Raw genomic sequence first — 18,521 nt, forward strand, 5'->3', positions numbered from 1 at the left:
GCTCATTTGCAAACAGCAACGCCTACCAACAACAATTCAACACCTACACACGGAAGCATCTTAGAGCTACCACAGTGCTGTAATTTTAAGGCAGTCCACTGTGCCAGAACTCTGATCAAGACAGACCAGTCTTGGGGTGGCTTGTGGGAGTCAAATGCTACCCTCTGTAGCCATAGTTTATGTTAGCTGTGCAGTATCTTGGAACATGAGTTGAGTCTTGGTATAATGAAGTCCTTTCATGCATCAGAGTAGCAACTGAGCATGCCTTTGGCACGTTGAAGATTCAGTTCAGATGCCTGGATTGACCTGGGACTGCAATTTAATCCAATTAAAGCCTCAAGGATTGTAGGTGCGTCCTGCATGACTTTGGTCTACAAAAAGCCATAGTCATGGAGGCCTGGAGCAGGAAGATGCCAACAGCAGCAAAAAGTTCAGCAGAAGCTGCCTGAAGAGGATAGAGGACAACCCACTGGCACAACAGATATTTTGTGCCGGTGCAGACACGACAGGCTGAATGGAGTCCTTCTGCACTGTGGCAATTCTGAGATTCTATGTTGGGTATTTAGAAGAGAATATATATATATGTGTATGTTTACTGTCATATTTCAAACTGTATGTTAAAGCTTTGCTTCTTTATTGAAGAAGTCTTGTTTTATAATTAATAAACAACAAAATTATTAATTTAAGAAACCTGGTTGGTATATTTTATTCTGAAATAAAAATAGAATGTAATTGGCTGTATCGGTAACTGGGTAAACATTTAAATATATAGTGTGACCTGTGGAGAAGTGGAATTAAAGAAAGACAGTGCGCTCCTCCCGCCTCGGTCATAACATTATAAACTAGTAAATGCTCTTGACCATAAATTAAAGATGCATTTAAAATGCAGACTTGTGACTTTAACTTTCAACGAATGCTAAACTCAAACTGGAGGTAAAAATTATCTCCTGATGGAGTGTCACCATTTTATTCTACTCAGGTCAAGCCTTGTTCCAGATTCAAGCTCCACTTTAAACTACAACCGCAACTTCTGTAAAACAACACTATTTTGCATCAATGCTACAGCTGCACCTTTAATCACTTTGTCTTCAGGGCTGAAGACAAATTTTTCAATTAAACCATGGACATAGAACAAGGATCCTGTATACAATGACAAACAATTTCCAAATAGAGCACAGAATGATACAGCACAGGAGACGTCTGTTCAGCCCATCTCACCCCTGCCAATTCTTTGGTAGAGCCATCCAATTAGTCTCATTCTTCTGCTTTTGTCCCCCATCAACTATTTAGACAATTCTCTTTTGCAAGTTACTACTGAATCTTCTTCCACCACCCTTTCAGACAGTACATTCCAGATCACAACAACGCTATGTTTAAAAAAAAAATTAAGCTTCAAGTAACTACCATTTCACACTTCCTGGAAGCACTCCATTTACTGAAAATCAACCTACATCGCGAATGTGAAAAAAAACACATTGAAAAATGAGGGCAAACATTTTCACATATAAACACATACAATCTAACCGGAAAGATGTAACAAAGAGCCGGCACAGACACAATGGGCTGAATGGTCTCCTCTTGTGGTTTGATTATTTGCTGCTCGATTTGGAAATTGCCTGTGTCATTGTATACAGGATCTTTTCTATGCCTATGGTTTGATGGCAAACATTTCTTGTATGAATTGCTTGTTTTTAAGCAATAGAAAACATTTTCATCATTAGCTTTTTTCAGTTAAGCATTGCTTGACCTGACAAGGTTCAGTTGTTTTCCCAATTATTTTCACAGCAAAATATCAAGTGAATTAAATGCCAAGCTTTGAATTTTCTTTTTGGAATTAAAAGCTTCTTCAAAAATTGCAATTGAATAGCAGTCTGGTAACTGATTTTCATTGTTTTTAAGATGACAATGCTGGAAATGTCTTTTTAAGCAAGAGAATCTGTTTCATGTGGGATATTTTAAACACTAAATCTTTGTGACACATTTGATGATCAAGGTTTTTTTTAAAGGAATTCTTCTGAGTTCCAATTGGATATGCTGCACCATATGCAACCATCTGAAAAACTCAATTTAGAAAACTGCAAGCCAATTCTGAATGCAAAATTAACAGCGAGGACCACTAGTAAACATTTAACGACAAGTTTTTCTTCACAACACCTTCTGAGAAAACATTTCTTAATCTCGATCATTAATAAAGTATTTGAAACACGTAGTTTATTAGGTGGTGAGTACATAATTAAATAATTGAGATCACTATAAAAATAGCCTTTGAAGGAGGTCTCAAAGGTTACTTATATAAAATTGCGACTGGATAATTCATGGATTCTAACAACTGCCTACCACATAGGAATTATGTCAATTTCCAAGTTCATTTTTCAACCAAAATAAAATGACAGTGCATACAAATGGCATAAAATAAAAAAATCTTTCAACCAATATAACCATATTCTATTCAATGAAAGCCAAACACATGATTTGCTTAAATGTGGGGTTACTTACTTTTGTGATTAGAATTCTGTAATCTTCTACCATCTGGTCATTGTTATGACATCCTGCAAGCAGTTGCCAAACTTCACCTCGTAGAGCCTCAGGGACACCGCTCCTTACTAAGGCAGATAGTGGTTTTGGTCTTACACTCAGATTTAGATGCCTGCGCATAATTTCATATCAGAACATAAGAAACATCAAGTAAAATATTGCTCCTGTTTACAAAGTAACATTTCAATTAATAAAACACCACAAACCTGCTCATGCAATAATAATTGCAAATATACCAATCAACATTATGACTAATGTCCCTACCTAAAATGATGCTTTATACTGTGTTAGAAGAGAGGATGTTTTTGCACGATTCTGATGTTAATGCTTATAATTTGACTAGCAGCCAGGAAAAATATCTTTGGACAATACTCAACTCTATTTGAAGATTTTAATATTTCCGCACAATTATGAAATTATTAGCTGCATGTAGGGCCTATGGAACATGCCTTATTACTTAAAGAAACCGTTGCCTCTATCACATTTCTTTCTGTACGGTTATGTGGTTGACTCTTTAAAGAACAATGCCCTCTGAAATGGCTAGCAAGCCACTCAGTTCAAGGGCAATTAGGGATGGGTAATAAGTGCTGGCTGAGCCTGCATCCAACAAACACAAAAAAAAGTCAAACCACTCAACTGAGCTTTTTAAAAATAAGTGTTAAATACAGCTCTACCACCAAAAAGAGCGAGATCTAGAAGCTGGTGCAATTAACTCGAGATTAGATTCCTGAACAAAAACCGCCACTCAAAATTTCATGATCTTTAATCGGTTAGATACAGATTATCAGTAACAAATGGTCAGCCAGCTCAAAATACAACTAGTTGTTTACATGGCAAAGAAAATTCCATTGCTTGGTGTACAATAGATCTGGCAACAGAAACACTAGGTCCCAACTGACCATATGCCCTTGGTTAATGCAGTATTAAGAATTTAAATTCTAAAAAAATCAAATCAAATTTGCCCCAGCACAGCCATTAGGAAGGAATGGGACTATCACAGGAGAATACAAAGAACAGTACAGTACAGGAACAGGCTATTCGGCCCTCCAAGCCTGCGCCGATCCTGATGCCTGCCTAAACTAACACCTTCTGCACTTCCGGGGCCCATATCCCTCTATTCCCTTCCTATTCATATATTTGTCAAGATGTCTCTTAAACGTCGCTATCGTATCTGCTTCCACCACCTCCCCTGGCAGCAAGTTCCAAGCAAAAAACTTGCCTCGCACATCCCCTCTAAACTTTGCCCCTCGCACCTTAAACCTATGTCCCCTAGTAACTGACTCTTCCACCCTGGGAAAAAGCTTCTGACTATCCACTCTGTCCATGCCGCTCATAACTTTGTAAACCTCTATTCATGTCGCCCCTCCACCTCCGTCGTTCCAGGGAAAACAATCTGAGTTTTTCCAACCTCTCCTCATAGCTAATGCCCTCCACACCAGGCAATATCCTGGTAAACCTCCTCTGTACCCTCTCCAAAGCCTCCACGTGCTTCTGGTAGTGTGGCGACCAGAATTGCACGCAATATTCCAAGTGTGGCCTAACTAAGGTTCTGTACAGCTGCAATACTCTATACTTCTGTTATACTCTATGCCCCAACCGATGAAGGCAAGCATGCCGAATGCCTTCTTGATTACCTTATCCACCTGTGTTGCCACTTTCAGTGACCTGTGGACCTGTACGCCCAGATCGCTCTGCCTGTCAATACTCCTAAGGGTTCTGCCATTTACTGTATACCTCCCACCTGCATTAGACCTTCCAAAATGCATTACCTCACATTTGTCCGGATTAAACTCCATCTGCCATTTCTCCACCCAAGTCTCCAACCGATCTATATCCTGCTGTATCCTCTGACAATCCTCATCACTATCCGCAACTCCACCAACCTTTGTGTCGTCCGCAAACTTACTAATCAGACCAGCTACATTTTCCTCCAAATCATTTATATATACTACAAACAGCAAAGGTCCCAGCACTGATCCCTGCAGAACCCCACTAGTCACATCCCTCCATTCAGAAAAATACCCATCCACTGCTACCCTCTGTCTTCTGTGACCGAGCCAGTTCTGTATCCATCTTGCCAGCTCACCTCTAATCTCGTGTGACTTCACCTTTTGCACCAGTCTGCCATGCGGGACCTTGTCAAAGGCTTTACTAAAGTCCATATAGACAACATCCACTGCCCTCCCCTCATCAATCATCTTCGTCACTTCCTCAAAAAACTCAATCAAATTAGTAAGACATGACCTCCCCTTCACAAAACCATGCTCTCTCTCGCTAATAAGTTCACTTGTTTCCAAATGGGAGTAAATCCTGTCCCGAAGAATCCTCTCTAATAGTTTCCCTACCACTGACGTAAGGCGTATAATTTCTTGGATTATCCTTGCCACCCTTCTTAAAGAAAGGAACAACATTGGCTATTCTCCAGTCCTCTGGGACCTCACCTGTAGCCAATGAGGATGCAAAGATTTCTGTCAAGGCCACAGCAATTTCTTCCCTTGCCTCCCTCAGTATTCTGGGGTAGATCCACTCAGGCCCTGGGGACATATCTACCTTAATGCTTTGCAAGACACCCAACACCTCCTCCTTTTTGATAATGAGATGACTGAGACTATCTGCACTCCCTTCCCTAGGCTCATCATCCACCAAGTCCTTCTCCTTGGTGAATACTGATGCAAAGTACTCATTTAGCACCTCGCCCATTTCCTCTGGCTCCACGCATAGATTCCCATCTCTGTCCTTGAGTGGGCCAACCCTTTCCCTGGTTACCCTCTTGCTCTTTATATATGTATAAAAAGCCTTGGGATTTTCCTTAATCCTGTTTGCCAATGACTTTTCATGACCCCTTTTAGCCCTCCTAACTCCTTGCTTAAGTTCCTTCCTACTATCTTTATATTCCTCAAGTGCTTCATCTGTTCCTAGCCTTCCAGCCCTTACAAATGCTTCCTTTTTCTTTTTGACTAGGCTCACAATATCCCACATTATCCAAGTTTCCCGAAACTTGCCAAACTTGTCTTTCTTCCTTAATAAAAGCAAAATACTGCGGATGTTGGAAATCTGAAATAAAAACAAGAAATGCTGGAACCACTCAGCAGGTCTGGCAGCATTTGTGAAAAGAGAAGCAGAATTAACATTTCGGGTCAGTGACCCTTCTTCGGAACTCCTTTCTTCCTCACAGGAACATGCTGGTCCTGGATTCTAATCAGCTGACGTTTGAAAGACTCCCACATATCAGATGTTGATTTACCCTCAAACAGCCGCCCCCAATCTAAATTCTTCAGTTCCTGCCTAATATTGTTATAATTAGCCTTCCCCCAATTTAGCACCTTCACCCGAGGACTACTCTTATCCTTATCCACAAGTACCTTAAAACTTATGGAATTATGGTCACTGCTCCAGAAATGCTCCCCCACTGAAACTTCGACCACCTGGCCGAGCTCATTCCCCAATACCAGGTCCAGAATGGCCCCATCCCTAGTTGGACTATCTACATACTGTTTCAAGAAGCCCTCCTGGATGCTCCTCACAAATTCTGCCCCATCCAAGCCCCTAGCACTAAGTGAGTCCCAGTCAATATTGGGGAAGTTAAAATCACCCACCACTACAACCCTGTTACCTTTACATCTTTCCAGAGTCTGTCTACATATCTGCTCCTTTACCTCCCGCTGGCTGTTGGGAGGCCTGTAGTAAACCCCCAACATCGTGACTGCACCGTTCCTATTCCTGAGAATAGTCAATTATTAGTCACTTCAAGATGAATGCTTTCAGATCTGACGAAAAATTTCTCAGGAAATGATAATTGGTTCAAAAGGGCTTACATTAAAAGGTTTTCAAAGTAATTTGAGATATAAATATTTTATTTTTGTACAATACCATGCATAAGATATTACAATGTTGCTTAAAAATAAATTTACAATTCGTACTACATGTCTACGCCTTAGGATCACAAAACAAATTTTGTACTTTTAATTTTAATTTTCAAAAATTTATATGAATTTCACAAGAAAATCTTGACTGGGAACAAGTATAGATCAACCTTAATTTGTTGGTATGTAGTAAGGGCAACATTCGTATTTCTGGTTTCCTTACATAACTGCACAGAGCCAGCCACAACCACTTTATATGGACCGCAGAACTGTGCTTTCAGCAGTTCACCCAGTAAAGGCAGTAATACTAACACCGCATCCCCTGGTTAAAATGTTTGGGGCTTGGCATGCTTGTCTGCCCATTTCTTCATGGTTGTTTGGGAAGCTTTATGGTATTCCTGAGCCACTTTGCAGGCTTTCGTAAACTGTTCCTGGAACACAATACATAATTTAGCACAGAAGATTCATCCCTCTGTTCTAAAAGCTTCTCTTTAATTAGTTTTAGAGGACCTCTTACCTCATGTTCATAAACTAATCCAAAAGGACTAAAAGCGGTAGATTCATTCGGTGAATTCCTCGTGGCAAACAAAAGGAAATTCTAGCCCTTTATCCCAATCATGGGGATATTCATGACAGCATGCCCTGATCATCGTTTCGAGGGTCTGATAGAACCTTTTGTAAAGCTCCTTGTGTCTGTGGGTGGTATGCTGAGGACTTGAACTGTGTTATACCAAAATTACCCATAACTTCCTGAAAAAAATTTAGACATAAAACTGGAACCTTGATCAGACTGAATCTCAATTGGTAATCCATATCTAGTGAAGAACTGGGTTAACTTCTCTACGATTACCTTAGCAGAAATTGTTCTCAAGGGAATGGACTCTGGGAACCGAGCAGCTATATCCATGATAATGAATTTACATTGGTCTCCCACTTTTATTTTCGGTAAAGGTCCTATAGAGTCTACAAACACCATACTAAATGGTTCCCCCAAAAACAGGTATGGGAATTAGAGGTTGCGGTTTTCCCACAATCTGGCACGTATGGCACGTTTTACAAAACTGCACCATGTCCTTGGAAAGACCTGGCCAGTAACAATGTCGACTTATGTGTGATTGGGCCTTTCGGATCCCCACATGTCCCGCTATAGGAATTTCATGGGCTATCCTCAATACTTCCTGGTTATACTTTGGCTGTACCACTATCTGGTGAACATCCGTGCATTCTTCGTCCACAGGTCTGTGAGGAGATCTCCACTTCATCAGAATCCCATTTTTAATATAGTTGTCTACTGGAACTCCTTTTGCCTCAGCTTCATTTAGAGCTGATTGTGCCACTTTATTTAACTCTGGATTGGCTTGCTGAGCCTTGATCAGAGAAGACGTCGTGACCATTTCCTTCGGATTATCCAAATCCCCAACGAAAGTTTCAGATATTCGGCTATCTATCTGTGGTGCCAACTTTACCTCCGACAATGGAACTTGTTTAGCCATTGCTTGGGTTACTACACTTGAAGGAAAAATTCCAGGAACCTTTTCCTGCAACTGTTCTGTCTCTGATTTCACTTGGTTTTTCCGTGAATACTGGAGCGGCTACTACCTTCGCTCTGGCCAAATCATTACCCAGGAGTAGGTCAACTCCATCTACAGGCAAATTATGGATAACTCCTACAGTTACCATTCCAAACACGAGGACACACTCTTCGTACACCCGATAAAGGTACAGGCATACACCCCTGCCAATACCATACAGTAATACCATGGCATTCAGTGCACTCTCTGGTGGAAATGTTATGCCTCCTGCATCCCAAAAGTATAACCATAGCATTACCTGCCTCACTTGAGGGAGAAGGAGTTACTTTTCATTTTGACAAGAATTCCCTATAACTCTCAGGTATCTTATTCACAACCCCTGCACTCTCAGTCAGAGCTACAGCCTCATCTGTTGCACGCTCGGTCAGGACCCCGTTCTCTGCATTGTCTTTGTGTACCCCAATAAGTCCCATGGGTTTATCCCGCAGCTTCCAGAATTCTGCATAAAGGCGTCCCACCTTGTGACAATGGTAACACTTAGGCTCGAGGATCTCACTTCCACCCTCAGCATCTTCCTTTCTGGGCTAAGGAGACGACCGTGGGACACCTCCAACTGTCCCTTCTTGTCCCCGGCTACTTGCCTTCCTTTCACCATCCCACCTTCTATCCTTCTCGGGTTTGTGGGGGTGACGGACAAAGGGTTTGGGCTTATAAACAAGCTCATAATCATCAGCAATTTCCACTGCCTGTCTGGCTATTGAAACCTTCTTGTCCTCGACATGGGCTCTTACTAATGGAGGGAGTAATTTTTTTAATTCTTCCAGGAGAATTAGTTCCCCAAGGTTCTCATACGTGGCCTCCACCTTTAGTGCACAAATTTAAATAGCTCTCCACTGGGTCCTGGGCTGGAGTCAGAGCTTTCCTCACCAAAATTTTCACTGGAGTCAAGACCACCCCTTTGTCTTAGTTCCATCTTTTTTAAAATTTCGAATTCCCTTCCTTGTTTCACTTTCTCTTTGAAATTAGAGTCCAAATTTTTCACTGTCAATTCTTTTTCCTGCTCAAGTTTTCTCATTTCTATTTCTTTTTCTTTGTCAAGCTTAAGTTTTTCCATTTCGTGTTCCTGCTCAAGCTGCTTTATCTGTAACTGAATTTTAGCTAACTCAACTGCACTACCCTCTGGTTTGCCGCCTTCTTCCAGTTTCAAATCGTGTGCTATTACTTCAATTATGTCTCCTTTCTTAGCTCTTGGTTTTAATTCTATCAATAGGTCTGCCACATCCTTTAGTCTAACCGTGGTTAAGTTTCTCAAATCACTCAGGGATACATCCTTCTTCCCCAGAAAGGCGGCAGCAACTGAGAGACATTCCGATAGAGTGAACTTTAATACTTTAATTTACTGCAAAGAAACCTGTTTTTTTTCTTTTCCTCTTTTCAATTACTATTCCAACCCACCAAACCCCCCCCCCCCCCCCCACCACCAGACAATTGCACGTCGTCGGCGTTGGGTCATCCCGCAAACAGCCCCCAATTATATGTTACGACCAAGGTGGGAGGAGTGCACTGTTTATGCTAGTTCCACTTCTCCACAAGTCACAACATATATTTAAATGTTTTCCCACTTACCAGTATGGTCAATCATAGACTCTATTTTTATCCCAGAATAAAACAACCCAACCAGGTTTCCTTAATAAACAACAAAATTATCAGATTATAAAACAAGTCTTAACCAGTAACAAAGCAAAGCATAAACACACAGATCGAAATATGAAAGTTCCCTTTTTACCTTAGCCCCTCACATACACTGGTTAACCGAAAAAATAGAAATTTACTCTTTCAGCTCTATTACAAATAAAACCAAAAAGGAATACGTTAGCTGAATACTTGCTAATTCTTGAGGAAAAAAATGGTAGGTATGAAAAAATGTCAGATGTCCTTTTTTGGCTTGGTGTCCCAAATACGCGTAGATGGCTGTCACTGGGATCTTCCTAAAACAGTTCTTGACAGGTAATGTTGAAGATCAGCTTGGGCAGGCTTTCCAGGAAAACTGCAGCAACAGGGGTTTCAGGCAGTTATTTTTACACTTGTTTCTTGAGAGATGGAAAACTGGAAAGTCTTTTTCAAAGAGCTAGAACAGACTGAGATGGGGTTTGTTCCCTTAGCAAGTTTTCTCCAACTGTCTTTTCAAACCATTGTCCATATCCCAACTCACTGTCCAAAGCGGAGCCAAAAACAATGTCACAAGAGTCAAGCCTCCTGACCTGTCACTTCTTTGTAAACATCTTTCCCCAAGTGAAAAAACCCGTCGCTGGGTATTTATTGGAAAACAGGTGCCTTCCAGTAACGGTTTACAATCCAGCCCTCTCAGTGACCCTTGTAAAATAAAACATCCACGGACTCCTTTTCAGTTTTAAAACACAAATCCTCAAAATGTAAAAAAATGTAAGCACTCATAGAAATTAGTAGAGCAAAGCAGCCAAATTCAATGTTCCAAAATGCACTACTTTGGTTATAGCAGGGGAATTCAATGTACAGCCTGTAAACTCAAGCTATTTAATCTGCGCACAGAGATATTAGCTACCAACTTTTCAAATTGCAGGTCACTGCCAGTTCTCAACCTTTCTGCTGAAAAGAAATTGATACACAGACACAGACAGACAGACAGACAGACAGACAGACAGACAGACACACAGACAGACAGACAAACAGAGACAGACAGACAGACAAACAGAGACAGACAGACAGAGACAGACAGACAGAGACAGACAGACAGACAGACACACACAGACAGACAGACAGACACACACAGACAGACAGACACACAGACAGACAGACAGACACACAGACAGACAGACAGACAGACACACACAGACAGACAGACACACACACAGACAGACAGACACACACACAGACACACAGACAGACAGACACACAGACAGACAGACACACACACAGACAGACACACACACAGACAGACACACACACAGACAGACACACACACAGACAGACACACACACACAGACAGACACACACACAGACAGACACACACACAGACAGACACACACACAGACAGACACACACACACAGACAGACACACACACACAGACAGACACACACACACAGACAGACACACACACAGACAGACACACACACAGACAGACACACACACAGACAGACACACAGACAGACACACACACACAGACAGACACACACACACAGACAGACACACACACACAGACAGACACACACACACAGACAGACACACACACAGACAGACACACACAGACAGACACACACAGACAGACACACACACAGACAGACACACACACAGACAGACACACACACAGACAGACACACACACAGACAGACACACACACAGACAGACACACACACAGACAGACACACACACAGACAGACACACACACAGACAGACACACACACAGACAGACACACACACAGACAGACACACACACAGACAGACACACACACAGACAGTCTGAAGAGATATGGCAAGCAGGTGACAGAAAGTAAGGCTCCCTTGCTTAATCTTCGTGCTGACCTCTTTCAGAGAAATTTTTCAGAAAAGTACTTTTAGTGTACTAACAGGGATAACGTGGCAAGTTTGGTTACCTATGTTAACAGGAACATAACAAAATAGGTAAAATACACTGTTGCCACCCTAACCAATTATTTGCACAATAAATAGCTTGTTTGGAATTGTGCTCTTCTCATTACAGTATTCATCAGTTTACCTTCCACAAGGTGGGAGGAAACACACGAGGGAATGTGCAGGATTACTGCATCCAATTCACAGAATAAAAGGTTTTGTTGGTATGATCCTAAAATGCCTCATGCTTACTTAAGTCACTGAGATTTTAAAACATCAAATAGCTGCAGAAAATAAATTAGTGGCTGGTGTACACAGGTCTGGGTTTGTAGAAGCCTGGATTGGATTCATCACAAACCCAATATAGAAGAATCTAACTCGCACAGCTGTGGTACACTCCATTCCATTTTTAAAAAAGATTTTCACCAGATCTCCACACTTAGCCCTGCCATACCCAGTCTCATTCTCCAATGTGACAGAAGACTGCAACCTTTTGACCATATCTACAATTTTGGAGAATTTAGTAGCTTAAACGCAAATAACGAAGACTGTCAAAAATTCTCCTTTTAGGAACGGCAAATTCTACGTACTTTCTCACTTCCTACTCTAAGATTTCAGAAAGTGGAAGTAGCTTGAGAACCACGATTTGTATTGCTTTCTTTTTCCTCATCTTGGTGGGGATATGGGGAAATGAGGGAATATATCAAATTTGCAGGAAGCTTCCAACTAATAATTTTCTTCTATGGTAATAAAGGCAACTGGGTAGATCTGCCGACTAGGCTCTCTTTCAGCAACTGCATCATATTCCCACTGTGAACAAACATTGCAATGGGTCATGTAACTAGTTTTTAATGCTGCTTTATATTGAATAAAATAATTATTTGAAAGTGCTGAAACTGTAAGTATCTTAACACATTGTGCAATGGAAAGTTGAAGTGCATTTCACCACTAAGGGCGGCACAGTGGCGCAGTGGTTAGCACCGCAGCCTCACAGCTCCAGCGACCCGGGTTCAATTCCGGGTACTGCCTGTGTGGAGTTTGCAAGTTCTCCCTGTGTCTGCATGGGTTTCCTCCTGGTGCTCCGGTTTCCTCCCACATGCCAAAGACTTGCAGGTTGATAGGTAAATTGGCCATTAGAAATTGCCCCTAGTATAGGTAGGTAGTAGGGAAAATATAAGGACAGGTGGAGATGTGGTAGGAATATGGGATTAGTGTAGGATTAGTATAAATGGGTGGTTGATGGTCGGCACAGACTCGGTGGGCCGAAGGGCCTGTTTCAGTGCTGTATCTCTAAACTAAACTAAACCATCAAAACAAAATTTGGCTTCACTAATAAAATTCTACTCATTAGCATGCACACATTTTCCAGCTCAGATTATCCTCTACTGGATTAATACACTCGGCCTTATGGACAGTATGGTTTTCTGATCAACAGTCAAGTCTTATTGCACCGTTCACCATTTTTCTTTCTAAATAAGTAGACAAAAGGTGACAGGACAGTTCCCAATGTGTAACTTTCAAAATAACAATGTTACATTGCTTTTTTGTTATATTAGATGTGGACTAGAGAAACCAATTTTAAATCGTTGAGATTACTAGTTAATGTTCAAAGATAGTTGCTAACCACATACAGCAAGCCATTTTTCTATGAAGTGGGTTGAGGGCAGTTGGGGGGCAGTGGTATATGGAAGGAGTTGAATGGTCGAGAGACATCTTATTCCATAACAGTGATCCTTTTCCTAATAGATGGGGATTAATTTCTGTGCAAAGTGGAAGAATGCACTCAATGTTAATTTAATAATACTTACTAGCTATGTAGACATGCAAGTTAAACAGTTAGCCTTGAAAATGAAATTCCAAATCAGAAATCACGTGATCAAGCTCTACTCCTGGACTTCAATGTAGAATCAGAGTGAGTGCAGGTAGATGCCCTTCTAGAGCTTGCTTGATCACCATTGCAAACTGGAAAGAAATTACTGACAGCAGACTCCTGAAATGGCTATAGGCCTTTTTTTATCCTTTCTAAGGAGCTGTGAAGGGCAGGGGAGGTGGGTACATGTGGATGAAATCAAACAAAAAAATTATGGGTGGTTTTATGGGCTTGATGGCCATGTCTTTTCTTTAATACATAAAAATCCTATGGCACTATTTGAAGAGAAGGGTTCTTCCAGTGATCTGACAGTCACCACCAAATGCAGGTAATTTTACAGACCCCAGTCCTCTCCCCGGCAATGCTCTGAGGTAGAACCAGACTGTTCACAACACTGGTGTCATATGTGACCGCAAGATAAGCTTCTGACCACATATCCCACCATCACTAAGACTGCCTATTTCTAACTCTGCCCCTACCTCAGGTCATCTGCTGCTAATACCTTCATGCGCACCTTACACTCCTGGCCAGCCTCCCGCATTCTATCCTTCATAAACTTGAGGTCATCCAAAACTCTGCAGCCCATGCCCTTACTCAAACCAAGTCCCGTTCACCCATCACCCCTGCGCTCGCTGATCTACATTGGCTCCCAGCCTGGCAACGCCTTGATTTTTAAATTCTCATCCTGGTTTTCAAATCTCTCCATGGTCTCGCCCCTCCCTATCTCCATAATCTCCTCCAGCTCCGCAACTCAGATATCTGCACTCCTCTAATTCTGGCCTCTTGAGCATCCCCGATCTTAATTGCTCGACTATTGGTGGCCGTGCGTTCAGCTGCCTAGGCCCTAAGCCCTGGAATCCCCTCAGTAAACTTTGCCACCACTCTACCTCTTTCCTCCTTTTAAGGTGCTCCTTAAAACCATTTGCCCCAATATCACCTTAAGGGCTCAGTGTCAAATTTTGCTTCATAACACTCCCATGAAGCAATTTGGAACTTTTTTATATTAAAGATGCTATATAAATACAATTGGTCATTTTTGTTTTAAACTGTGGAATTTCATGTGCAAAATGGCTGCCATTTATGCTTATAAGCAACGGTCACCGCAGTTGAAAATTATTCAATTATTCACAGTATGGAAAGCACACCTCAAGACATTTGAGAGAGAACAATTAAGGTACTATACAATTTTTCATGATATCTTTATCTCTGTAAAGTAATGATGAATTAGCAGTAAGAACTATCTTTAGTCAGAAGTTGCAAGTTGACAGATTAAGATCAGTAATTATGATGGGGTGGATATCAGAACTTGCAGTCGGATGAAAATATTATGGAAGAAGTGAAAAATCACTTCTAACAGCAGAGAATTTGCTAGTGAGAGTGACAGACAGACACCAAATGATGAGCACTAATTGGAGAATGGGCAGCTTAACTTTGAAGCTGTGACAGTTTAAGTAAACAATATTGCAATGTTAACTCTGCTTCTCTCCACAGATACTGCCAGACCTGCTGAGTATTCCCAGCATTTCTTGTTTCTATTTCAGATTTCCAGCATCTGCAGTATTTTGCCTTTATTTTATTGCAAAATAAAATGCTTGCTCAAGGATTGACTCAGTTACTATACAGTAAACAGCAATTGCTTCTTAGGAACTCCAAGATATGAAAATAAGCAATAAAAAGAACAGTCAAGTATCTTAGTGTAGCATTTTTCTGTTAAAACTGCTTCGCTTAAGTTTAGAACACCCACAATTGTTAAGAAAACTACTTTTGTAGTCTGTTGATAAAATTTGATTCCATAAACTTGTTTGCTGTAATATAGGTTATGATGCTTAGTTATTAGTATCAAAATGAAGGATTCCATTCAAACCACAAAGGGAAAAAAAACATTTTTGTGCTCATGGCTTCACTGTTCCTAAGTCATATGGTGGATAAGCTTGGTTCCCATTTAAATGAAATAGATTCACTCCTGATCTGTAGTTAAGGAAATGATAAAAGCTAAAAAGCAGGAAATGAATGAAGGGAAACGGAACTATTTTGCATGCTTAGCGATGACACATGTTGCAGACGATGTTGTTCTAGCTTACAACTTGTATTCGTGTAGCGCCTTTAATATATTAAGACGTTCCAAGGCACTTTAGAGGAGCATTATGGAACAGAATTTGACACTGAGCCACACAAGGAAATATTAGGGCAGATGTCCACAATCTTGGCCAAAAGGTAGGTTTTAAGGAACGTCTTAAAGGAAGAAAGAGGTAGAGAGGTGGAGAGTCAGAAAGAATTAGGAAAGGACTTCCAGAGTTCAAGGCCTTCGCAGCTGAAAGCACAGCCACAGTGGAGCAATTAAAATCAGGAATTCCCAAGGAGCCAGAATTAGATGAGTGCAGATGTCTTGGAGGGTTGTAGGGCTGGAAGAGATTACAAAGGTAGGAGAATGAAGCCTCTGAGGGATTTGAAAACGAGGATGAGAATTTTAAAATCAAGATGCTGCTTAATGTAGGTCAGCGAGCACAGGATTAATGGGCGAACAGGAGTTGGTGAAAGTTAGGACTTGGGCAGCAGAGGTTTGGATGACCTCAAGTTTACGGAGGGTAGAACGTCGGAGGTTGGCCAAGATTGCACTGGAATAGTCAAGTCCAGAGGTAACAAAGGCTACAGGTGAGAGTTTCAGCAGATTAGCTAAACCAGAGTGGAGTCAGTGATGTTACAGGGATGGGAATAGCTGTATTAGTGATGGCACGAATAAGGTGTCAGAAGCTCACCTTGGGGTCAAATATGACACCAATGTTGCCAACAGTCTGGTTTAGCCTCAGACAGTTTAGAGATACAGCACTGAAACAGGCCCTTCGGCCCACCGAGTCTGTGCCGACCATCAACCACCCATTTATACTAATCCTACACTAATCCCATATTCCTACCACATCCCCACCTGTCCCTATATATTTCCCTACCACCTACCTATACTAGGGGCAATTTATAATGGCCAATTAACCTATCAACCTGCAAGTCTTTGGCATGAGGGAGGAAACCGGAGCACCCGGAGGAAACCCACGCAGACACAGGGAGAACTTGCAAACTCCGAACAGGCAGTACCCAGAATCGAACCCGGGTCCCTGGAGCTGTGAGACTGCGGTGCTAACCACTGCGCCACTGTGGGATGGAGTTAGTGGCTAGGAAGTGGTTTGTGGCAGGGACCAAGGATTTTGGTTTCCCAATATTTAGTTGGAAAACATTTCTGCTCACCCAGTACTTGATGCCAGACAAGCAGTTTGACACTTTAGAAGACAGTGGAGCAGTCGATAGAGAGATCAGTGTGCATGTAGAAACTGACGCAGTGTTTGTGGATGAAGTCGTTGAGGAGCAGCATGTAGATAAGAAATAGGAGGGGGTCAAGAATAGATCCTTGGGGGACAGAGATAACAGTGTTGGAGTGGAAAAAGAAGCCATGTAGACAATCCTTTGGCGACAATTAGAAAGATAAGGATTAGGTGACAATTGGTGAGCAGTATGGTCAGGAAGCAGTTGTTTTTAAACCCAGTTAAAAAAAATGTGGGTTATATTAAAAATGTTTAACACAAATTCCCTACTGACATAGAATCAGACTCATTTATGGCACAGAAGGCAGCCATTCGGCCATGCCGGCTCTCCACGAAGCGAGGCCCAGTCCCACTCCCCAGCTCAATCCCTGTAGCCCTGCAAGTCTATTTCTCTCAGGTGGACATCTAACTTCCTCTTGAAGTCATTGATCATCCCCGCTCCCATCACCCTTGTGGGTAGCGAGTTCCAGGTCATTACCACCCACTGCGTAAAAAAGTGCTTCCTCATATTCCCCCTTCATCTTTTGCCCAAAACTTTCAATCGGTGTCTCCCAGTCCTTGCACTATTGGTTAATGGGAATAGTTTTTCCTTGTCTAACCTATCTAAGCCTGTCATAATCTTGTACAATTCTATTAAATCTCACCTCAATCACCTTTGTTCTAAGGAGAACAAACCAAGCTTTTCCAGCCAAACCTTGTAACTAAATTCCCCATCCCTGGAACCATTCTGGTAAATCTCCTCTGCACCCTCTCAAGGACCCTCTCATCCTTCCTGAAGTGTGGTGAACAGAACTGGACAATACTCCAGTTGGGGTCTAACCAGAGCTTTATAAAGATTCAGCATAACATTCCTGCTTTTGTACTCAATGCCTCTATTTATGAAGCCCAAGATCCCATATGCTTTGCTAACCACTCTTTCAATATGTCCTGCCATCTTCAAAGATCAATGCACATGCACCCCCAGGTCTCTCTGTTCCTGTACATTCTTTAGAACTGTGCCATTAAGTATCTATTGCCTCTCCCTATTCCTTCTGCCAAAATGCATCACGTCACACTTGTCAGTATTAAATTCCATCTGCCACCTCTGCCTCCTATTTCTAAAACCTTACCCAGCACAGATGTTAAACTAATTGGCCTGTAGTTGCTAGGACTATCCTTATACCCTTTCTTGAATAAGAGTATCACGTTTGCCACTCTCCAATCCTCTGGCACCTTCCCTGTATCCAGGGAAGATTGGAAGATTATGGCAAGCCCCTCTGCTATCTCCATCCTGGTAAGCCATCCAGACCAGGTGACTTATCTACCCGAAGCATAGCGTTTTTAGCACCTGCCCCACCTCCCCCTCAATTTTTAATCCTATCAATTGCCTCTACCATCTCTGCTTCTACTGGTATTTTGTCAGCCTTCATTGCCTTAGTCAACATGAATACAAAGTATTCATTAAGTATATTAGCCTTGCCCTGTGCCTCAAAGCTTCTATTACCCTCCCTGTCCCCAGTAGGCCCCACTCCCCCTTCTTGACTACTCGCTTACTATTTACATGCTGGTAGAAGATCTTTGGGTTCCCTTTTATGTTGACTGCCATTTCATTTTCATATTCTCTTTTCCAGTCTTATTTTCCTCTTCCCCTCCCCTCTCATCTCATTGAGGGCTTTGTGACAGAATATACTTTGTGGCATAGAACTAAGCCATACCATATCAAAATCCCCAGTTTCATCCCAATCTGTGCTTAGCTAGCCAATCTTAGCCATAGTACCACTCGGCTTGGGAGGAAAGGGTAAAAAAAAAAACTCTTTACGAGTC

The 18,521-nt window shown here is 41.8% G+C and overlaps 1 protein-coding gene across 9 annotated transcripts in view; it reads right to left on the bottom strand.

Annotated features, from left to right (window-relative positions):
* Positions 1 to 18,521, bottom strand: part of LOC137347714 (rab GTPase-activating protein 1) — a 225,995-nt gene that overhangs the window by 99,538 nt on the left and 107,936 nt on the right. For all 9 annotated transcript variants that reach the window (XM_068012542.1, XM_068012535.1, XM_068012536.1 and 6 more), the window contains one exon: positions 2,497 to 2,647. In XM_068012542.1, the coding sequence (XP_067868643.1) occupies positions 2,497 to 2,647 (151 nt within the window). The remainder of the gene's footprint in view (positions 1 to 2,496; positions 2,648 to 18,521) is intronic.

This window comes from Heterodontus francisci, chromosome 32, assembly GCF_036365525.1.
Source record: "Heterodontus francisci isolate sHetFra1 chromosome 32, sHetFra1.hap1, whole genome shotgun sequence".
In the NCBI taxonomy this organism is placed as follows: Eukaryota; Metazoa; Chordata; class Chondrichthyes; order Heterodontiformes; family Heterodontidae; genus Heterodontus; species Heterodontus francisci.